Below are 9239 nucleotides of genomic sequence, written 5' to 3' on the forward strand. Positions count from 1 at the left end.
TAAGGCTGTAATGTAACACAATGTGGAAAAAGTCAAGGGGTCTGAATACCTTCTGAATGCATTGTATTGGTATTCTATTCTTCATGTCTATCTTGGCCATTTCTTGGAGAGGGCTAGGGGAGCATCCATGTTAGAAAACAAAAGGGTAAAAATAACAGGCTCTGCAAACTGTTCTGTGACCTACATTAACCACAGTCACACGCCACAACTGCCATCAGAACCATAAAAGCCAAGCCCATACACACATGTCAACCACTATAAAAAAGGGGGAAACTAGAGAATAAATACCTCAGATATGAAATATACTACGTGTTAATATGCATCCATTTATGTGGAAATCAAAAATCAAGCAGCATCTCTCCAACGAAGGATGGCTGCCATTGCCCCATTATAGCAGTAAGATGGTATCTGCACAAATACCCATTGTGGCTCAGGACATGGAGAAAATTGGGATCTATTGTGACGGGGTAAATTGTGAATCATAAATGCCAATTCAGAATTAGCTCCAGTGGATTAAATTGGTAAACAGTTGGTATATTGGTAAATAGTGCTGCAGCGTCAACCATTGAAAAAGGGTGGAAAAGGAGGCATGTTCTGAATCTGAAGTAAATTAGGCAACACTGCCACCGGGTGGCCTACTTTGAAAAAAATACCCCAAAGACAGGCGAGATATCAGTGTCGATTCTACTCCATGGTACAGTATATAGCCATACCAAACAGAAATCAGTACAATAAATGCATAAGATTTATTTATTTATTAGAAAAGGACAAAGTTTGGTTGGATTTAAATGTTAACGTTTATTGACGCATTTCCAATAATTATTGCACTCCAATTTGATATTGTATAAAGAGCAATTAGACTGCTACTTGTTCCCCTTTGAGGACAAGCTGTTCGGTCTCCCTACTCAGCTATCCGTGGTCTGCGAGGGATTGTTCACCATGGACGCTAAACAAACATCCTCACGCCAAGCGGTTAGGCAGTGGTTACCTGGACACCTGCGCAGCTGGCTATCGGTGGGAAAAGAGAAAGACAACTTGAGAAAAGAGGGGAAAAAACGTCACATATTTGAATCACTGATTCGTGGTCTAGCTAACAGGATTGTAGACGAGGCATATTTACCGAGATATCGGGACATCATCGATGTCGGTTAATGGACATGCTGCAGATAGAGACTTCTTTGGGGCTAAAATGAATTTCGGTAGGCCTATATGGCACTCCGGCAGCGATCTCTTTTTGTAAACTCTAGTCTGGTGGTGGTGCCTGGTCATGGTTGATTTTTAAGCAGACCTTCAACGTTTGTAAACTGTCGATGTCCATGTGGTGTAAAACCAGAGCGATGACGCCTGCCTACGTAGCGATGTTACCGTTACCCTGGTAAAGGTGAACCCCATCATAATGACCTAAACGTTCAGCTCTTGACAAGTTCACTTCTCAGCAGCAATGATCTTCTAGAAATCCAGAGTTGAAGACAAACTACAGCCACTAACTCCCCCCCCTACAAATGTGCAGACAATGGCTAACCATTTGCATTATGCTCTTTTTAATGACAATGCTCATTTGAAAAATAGAGAAAAATAATTGCCTAAAAAACAGCTTTAAACGTACTGGTGTTTAAAGTGCAAATATATGTCAAGTGAAATACATGAGACATGCAACATATCAAGTCATTATTAAGTAATTCCTCCAACAAGCTACTAGTAACCAGAAACGTACAACTTAAAACGGTACATCTGCTGTAGAACTGTATGCATGTGATTGCACTGCCATGCAAAACAAAGCACAGAGTAATTATACTCAAATAAAAAGCAGTCATTGTAAAGATCTGTAGACTACATCTTTATGCTTTGTGTTGGTCACTGTTTACACTGACAAAGACAACAGTTATTACAATAAAATATCAGAATAGCATGAAGCCATACTGCAGAACGAAGCTAGCCTATACTGTATCATTACATAAATCAAGCAGACAAAGCCCTCACTGCCTCGACTCCCTGCACACTGGTAACTCCAGAGCTGTTGTGCAGTCTGTCAATACCATACTAAGCACAGCAGGTTGTGGGATCAGCAGTCTGTGTTGTTACTCATTAATTATTTTACATCCAAAATAACATAACAGACCATATCCCCTTCAGACATCCAAGCCCAAAACCCGAGCACCATGGCACCTCTTTATTGCATCATAATGATCTTCTCTTGATGATTGACAACACATGAGCCCCTCCCTACCCAGAATAATAGACAAACAGGCCTGATAGCATAATAGATGTGAACATTAGTGTAGCAGAGACAAGAAATAAAAAGGAGACATGGCCTCTGGGGGTCACAGAAGAGATATGTTCACATCAATTACTAAGCAGGACAAAGACCAAAACAAAGTCAAAAACGTAGAACATGGATTAGTTGGGTTTAGACTCAGATCAGTGTCGTGTGACAAAATATTTGGATATCTTTTCCGCACTATAGTGTGTCTGACAAGGCCATGTATCTAGAGTTGTGAGTGAATCCAAAATTAATGCTCTCTATGAAGGCCAAAGTATATTTTGAATATTCACTTGCAAGAGATAAACAAGTTAATAAATCACTTGAGGGGAAAAAAACCCCACATTTAAATCATATTCACCAATCAATAAATTACATGTGAAGAACTCCATCTTATGTAACGTGATAAGCAGCGTTTTAGTTTATGGCTATTTGGCAGCCTGAAGTAAAAGAATAATCCCCCCCACTTATAACTAGGAATAACTACTAGCAACTATGTACTTAGTGGCATTTCAGAACAGAGAGCAGCAACTCCCCTTATGTGGGGAACCTATCCTCATAGATGTTACATAGCTTTAGTCAAATGGAACACCAACTAAACTAGTGTCATTCTCTAAGTCATAAGTTGTTCCAAGAAATAACCAACAAGACTGAGTCATCAGCCTTGAGACTTATACGCACAAACTGAAAGCTGATGGTGCCTTCACAAATCTTATTGCCTTGGATTTCCATCGCTCTGCTAGAGCTTTCAGCAACATGGTCCAAACCCATCAGACATTCCTCTACGAACAAATGTGACATGGTGACGGCGTTGACAAAGAGTTAAAACATGTTAAGCATGGTTCGTCGGCCAAGAACTTGCTTTAATGGCGGGATAGAAACACTATGGCACGGCAATCGTCAGTCCCAGTTCTCCCAGTCCTCCAGCTGAAAAATAACATGTAATTTAGTTCAACACAGTTGTTTCCAAGGCATGTTATCCTTTGTTATAGTTTGAGGTTAGAAGAAATACAACAAGAGAAATATGACAAATACATCCTAGCCCACCTCTCCTGCAGTGGCAACTCTAGAGAGCGCCATCTGCACCTCCTCTTCTGTCATGTCCAGGTCAAAGTCCTTCTCCCAGTCCTCACTGACATCTGTGCTGGACCCTGCAGGGGTTGGAGCACAGGGTCAGATAGGGACCATTTAACACTGTTCTACGACACAAACAGCTTAGGACCTATTCAATCAAATCACAGTTACATCAATAGCTGAATAGAATGTCATTTTACCTTTCTTGCCATTGTTTGAAGGTGTAGACTTCCCACTGTCAGAGTTAAGCTCAAACACCCTCAGGTCCTGGGGCCCCTCCGTCTCTGGTCTGGTGGTAGGAGCCTGGACTGTTACTCTCTCAGCTGCAGCTTTCCCTGTGGGCTCAGGCTGGGCTGGGGCCTCTACCTGAACCTCAGGCTGCCCCTGTTCCCTCTCTTCCTCCTGCTGCCCTTCTGGCTCGCTCTCCTCCAGGCTGGCCTTGTTGAGTTTCTGGGCCAGCTCCACGACTGCAGGATGTGGCCTGGCTGGTCTCAACTCCACCTGGGTGGGCAGGCTGCCACTGTCGCTGCTCAGGGAGAGGGTAGAGGAGCGCTCCCCGCTCGGCGACGGGATGGGGCTGAGCGGGGTCATCGCCATGGTGACTGGTGTGAGTGGGGACAGCTGGGTCGCGGGGTCTTCCAATGGGGGTGTGAAGTTTAGGCAAGATGAAGACGTTGCACCAAGGAAGTCATCTGGGGTAGAAATAAGGGAGAGAAAACAGTGAGTCACATGAGACAGACCTGCACTAATCTAAAACATTTCACCATTGTGAAATCCACTATCCAACACACCTTCATCCTCCTCCTCCCAGCCCAGAGCCTCTGTGTGGGTAGTCTGCTCTGCTCTCTGTTTCAGGGCCACTCTTCTCGCCTCCTCCTGGTGGTCAGTCACAATAGTTATTACCCATCAGCAGAACAGTACCAGATTGTGTTTTTATGTATTCAGGGAGATGGTGCTATGAAGTGGTGATGGGTATTTTAACTTGAAAATATCTAATACACACAACTTACCTGTGAAATAGTTGCATCGAAAATATTGTAAGATACCTCCATTTTGTCAGCATGCATTACATAAAATATTATAAACACAGGTGGACTTTCCAGAAAAAGAGGAAGGGGCTGGGAACGGGCTTTGGCAGAGGAGGGTATGGACTTTGTTGAGAAACATTGGAAAGCATCTGAACCCAAATCGAGTAGCAGATTTGGCTCTGGGTGCTGAGATTAGCTTTCACAATCTCAATGTTTTCCCAGAGTCTTTACTAACCTACCGGAGCTCTGAGGCCCCTCTCCAAACTGTCCAGCAGAGGGAAGAGTTTACTTTCTAACGTGATAGAATGGGGTGCATGACAGTTCACAAGAGCTATCCATGCCAGTAACAAAAGTGGGAATTACCTGGTATAACTGAAAGACTTTGTAGAAATACCGCTGCCAGAATTCAGAATGGGCTACAGCTGCTGGCACCTAGGGATGAAAATGCATAATATGCTACTTTACACCCAGATTTTGTATTGTTAGGAACAAGAATAATTCACTTACATTCTATTAACGTGGTAAATAATGTTAAGCTCTAGTGTTTCTATGATAAGACCTTTTAACAGGAGGGTTTAGATAAGTGTACCATTTTGGTGTAAAGGGCCCTGATGGAGGGGCTGTTGACCAGGAGGTCAGAGATCTCTCCTTTCCTCTCCTCCAGACTGAAGCAGGAGAGCCACGCATCAAACTTCTCTAGGGGACCTAGGACAACACAGGCCACACATTTAAAGCACACCCAAGACACAATGTTTGACAGTTTAACGCATGAAAATAAGAAGTCCAAACTTCCCAAGTCTTGTCCTGACAAGTTATTTGTATTCACTGTAATAAGAGTTCATTTTGACCATGGTTAATGGGTAGGCCCAATCCATAAACCTGATTTTAATGCCCACTACACAGAAATTGAACACACGTAACATTTTCTTCAGAAAAATCAATCGAGAGTGCTTGCAGGCTTGGATTATTGGAGCGCATTTTAAGACATTTAGTTGTCTCTCAGATTGAATAGAGCCCTTAGACAACATTAGTTTGGTAAGAGGAATGGGAGGAGTTAGGACATCCGGTTTCTTACGTCACTGCCTTATTTGCTTGTTGCCCTAAGGTAAACATCCCCATGACACAAAATAGCAGCTAACAAGATGGAGATCAGAGGTTATTTTAATTCATGTATTTCACAAGTGGCTAATTTGAATCACTAAAAACACTGCAAAAGTTTTGCCTGCAAATTCTGGTTTCGAATAGCAACGTTCTGGCAGGTCTGCCTACAGGTTATGGTAAGAGTATTTCATGAGCAATTTCTGATCACATTTTAAGCCCAGCCTATCCAAACTTGTGATTTGTTGGGAGAGTTGTCTGTCTGAATGGGACCCTGCCCGGAACATTTATTTTCATTCCCTTTTCCAAAGTTACCAAGAGAATCCATCATGACTTCCAGACTAAACATTTACATAGGGGCTTTAGTCCCTTGTCATTGCCATTCTGTAGGCTTTTTTTAATGTTTTGAATGCACTGAAGCCTGGTTAGTGACATTACATGGCACATGACCTTTTCTTGAATATAATCAGAAGAGTGAAGAAACAGATGGAAAAGAAAGTTGTGAACTGTTCACCGTCAGGCTCATTGCAGTATGTAGCAGGGTCAGCTTGTAGACTGTAGAGACGAGCCTAGGGAACAAAACACAAACTGTAACTCAAGTGACAACATGTGTTCTGGAGTGTAATCATTAGTCCAAACAGTTGTATTTTGCACCGAAAACTAGTTTATATTGGAATGGACAAATTCAGGGAGGTCCCTGCCCGTTTGGTTCCTAGTGAATACACCCCTGGTATCTAGTATTGCAACAAAGAGACCGTGTTATGATATCAAAAACATTTTTATCTCTTGAAGCCTAAAGCACAAATCTGTGGATAAACGATCCCCTCTGCTGTGGAGCTCAGTAACACTTCTGAGACTAACCACTCGTACATGTTTGAACAGGTGGGGGAGAAGCTCTAACAATGTTTAACATTTCTGAGATACATTCTTGTATATTAGCAGTAAGTGCAGTAAAATGTAAAACAGCATAGTATCTCTTCCTTAAGTAGTTCAATGACACGGTCACGGTGATTAGTTAAACACAGTCTAAACATCCTCACCTTGGTGCTGTCATACACCTCTGTGGTGCCTGCAGGAGTTGCCACTAGCGTAATGACATCACAGTCGATGGTCATGTCCTGGGGAGGAGCGAGGGTGTCTGTTATCACGCCTAAGAAACTGGACAGACTCTTCTTCACCTTCTCTGTGGTGTCAGAGGAGCCCTCCACCTGAAACAAAGTGGGACAGGTGGCATATGTCAGACAGGAAGTATGCCTATAAATAACCAAGTGACGATGCATATGAGCTTTTCTCATATGGGTCACTGTGACCCATAGTAAAGAACCAAATGGCCTACCGCTAGTTTGCTTCTAACAGCACTTGCTGTGGCGACGATAGAGCACGCAGTATCATGTTGCACTACGTTGGAGAACTCTGTCAGGTCACGCTTTATAAACTCATACGCCTCAGATGACTGTAAAAACAAAATGTTGGAGTTACATTGGCAAGTCCAAACAAGGTAAAGGTAAGATGTCTGCAATAGCAGCACACATTGGACATCACAAGGATATTCATTGACTTTTATGTTTTATCATGAGTCATGTAGAAAACACTGAATTTGCCTACTTGATAAACAGCACATAACAAAATAGCCAGCGAGTTTATTTTGTAGCTTATTAGGCATCATAAGGAGAGAGAACTTGATTATCTGTGCAGGCTAGCATGGATGCCTACCTTATCTTTGACGGCCTGGAAGCTTTGGTGAAGCCAGCCTCCCCACCAGCCTTCGCAGCCTTCCCTGGAGTCGAGAGACATGGTGATGAGACTTAAAATTGGATCAACAGGGCAATGTCATATCTTGCATTTTAGATAGTTAACTATGTTAATGGCCTAGCTAACGTTACCTACAATCTGGCCAGACAGGAGAGTAACAGTGTGCATACACTCATCTGACAGCAATCTAGCCAGTTTAGCTGACTGGCTAGCCAACACCTGGGGTGTATTCATTACGCTGTTTCTGTTGTAAAACGTTTTCAGTATGGAGTAAACTGTTTGTTGCATAATTGGCGTAATGAATACACCTCATGTGTTGGCTAGCCAGTCAGCTAAACTGGCTAGATTGCTGTCAGGAGTGTATGTCCACTGTTTCTCTCGGACAAATTTAGGTAGGTGCCTCCCCGTTTTGTTCCGTTTGCTCTGTTTAATTTCGTTTGGTTCTTAAACGATAAACGGTTTCAGTTGCAAGAGGTTAATGAATACACCCCAGTGAATGTGCATTAGATGTGTACAGCAACTAGCCTAGCTAGTTAGCTGTCATGCTAACAAAGTTAGTTACGGTGGGAACCATGGAACTGTATTTTATCAATCACCTTTAATAAATACAATAGGAGGTAGTAATAATCGACCAAATTACATTTGTCACGCGATTAATACGTCTGTCTCTGCGACTGGGCAGCAACCAGTCTGTTCGTCACTGCTAGCTAGCCACCGAACGTTAGCCATCGAGCTAACCAGCTGGTGCAATATTTTGGTAAACAAACAGACGGACTTCCTCACATTGCCTCGAGAACAGACAGAACGTTTTGAAATGGGTGAATGTAGCAAGAGCTAAATATGAAGGAAGCAACATCTTATATGAAGAAAACCCATGCCAAAAGTGTGAGTATAATACGATGGTTAATTTATCAAACAAAAACTATATTGCGACTTCTCACTCACCCTTCAGCCATCTTCAGACCATGACGACATCCCCGGCATTTACTGAACTCTGACCCTGCTGAATTAGGAATAAACTTGTCCCTCGAAAAGAGAGACTTTTCAGTTTGTATCTGCTTCTACTAAATACAGCTTTAGGGTAGATAGCTCGTGTAAAATGTATTATTATTTTCCAAATTCATTATTAGCTCTTTGGGCAATTTTTTAGGACTATGTCTGTGTCTGCAAAGGATCATGGTTAGGGATGGGTCAACATTTACATAATGAGTACCTGGAGGAAAATGGGGGAGCTTTCAATTTACTCTTGAAAGTTGATAGAAGAATGCACAAGGTAGTGCATCATCAGTTTTTATCTTGTCATGTCAGTCATTGCGTACCTTAGAGAGCTATTTACTTGGTCAGAAATGTCCAGATCAACTAGCCCATGTCAGCTAATGTTTTTTAGCCCATAGATTTTGTTGTGATATTTGAGTGACTCAAACATTACGAGACATGGCAAAATGTATAGAGTTGCAAGAAAATGCGCTTTAAAACAGCAAACTGTTCCCCAATATTGGAAGGAGGGCCTGAGTGAAAAAGTTTGGGAACCACTGTTTCATGAGGCCTATTCCAAAAAATGCACTAACTTGCATCAGTGGCGATTTTAGCAAGTAAATCTTGGTGGGACAAAATAACAAGTGTCTAGTAGCAAAGCCACTACACAACACAACACACTTTAACAGTGACAAATTATGCCCACAAACCTACATAAAGCTGTCCCAACATCTTACCACTGCTACACCTGGCTACCAGTGGAGCCTTGTCTTGCAGCAAAATTATTTAATGATTACATTTCTCTAAAACAGGCTATAGGCTACATGTGCACCACAAAGTCAGAACAGTAGGCAAAATTGAGAGGGGTAAATAGACCAAATATATTACATAATTTATGCAGTAGCATACAATACATTTTTGGACTCACCTTGTGCTGTGCTCACAAATTTTCCTAAAAATGTGGGGCTCAAAACAGACCACCTGTTCTGAATGACAGGTTGTCACTGTCTTGCATGCAGACGAGCCTATAGCCTATGTTCTGTTCTGTTTGA

The 9239-nt window shown here is 42.2% G+C and overlaps 1 protein-coding gene across 3 annotated transcripts; it reads right to left on the reverse strand.

Annotated features, from left to right (window-relative positions):
- Positions 1-1518: 1518 nt before the first annotated feature.
- On the reverse strand, positions 1519-8225 carry LOC135525960 (BSD domain-containing protein 1-like). 3 transcript variants are annotated; one of them, XM_064953941.1, is made up of 11 exons: positions 8158-8225; positions 7174-7237; positions 6797-6913; positions 6501-6668; positions 5975-6029; positions 4952-5067; positions 4726-4794; positions 4126-4210; positions 3535-4026; positions 3308-3411; positions 1519-3187 (listed from the first exon to the last, which is right to left on the reverse strand). In XM_064953941.1, the coding sequence occupies exons 1-11, from the start codon at positions 8166-8168 to the stop codon at positions 3161-3163; spliced, it is 1308 nt and encodes a 435-aa protein (XP_064810013.1). In that variant the 5' UTR covers positions 8169-8225; the 3' UTR covers positions 1519-3160. The 3 variants fall into 3 exon arrangements, with proteins under 3 accessions (XP_064810013.1, XP_064810014.1, XP_064810012.1); XM_064953942.1 differs by lacking the exon at positions 8158-8225 and adding an exon at positions 7853-7874; XM_064953940.1 differs by lacking the exon at positions 8158-8225 and adding an exon at positions 7348-7421.
- Positions 8226-9239: the final 1014 nt, after the last annotated feature.

This window comes from Oncorhynchus masou, chromosome 32, assembly GCF_036934945.1.
Source record: "Oncorhynchus masou masou isolate Uvic2021 chromosome 32, UVic_Omas_1.1, whole genome shotgun sequence".
Classification (NCBI taxonomy): Eukaryota; Metazoa; Chordata; class Actinopteri; order Salmoniformes; family Salmonidae; genus Oncorhynchus; species Oncorhynchus masou.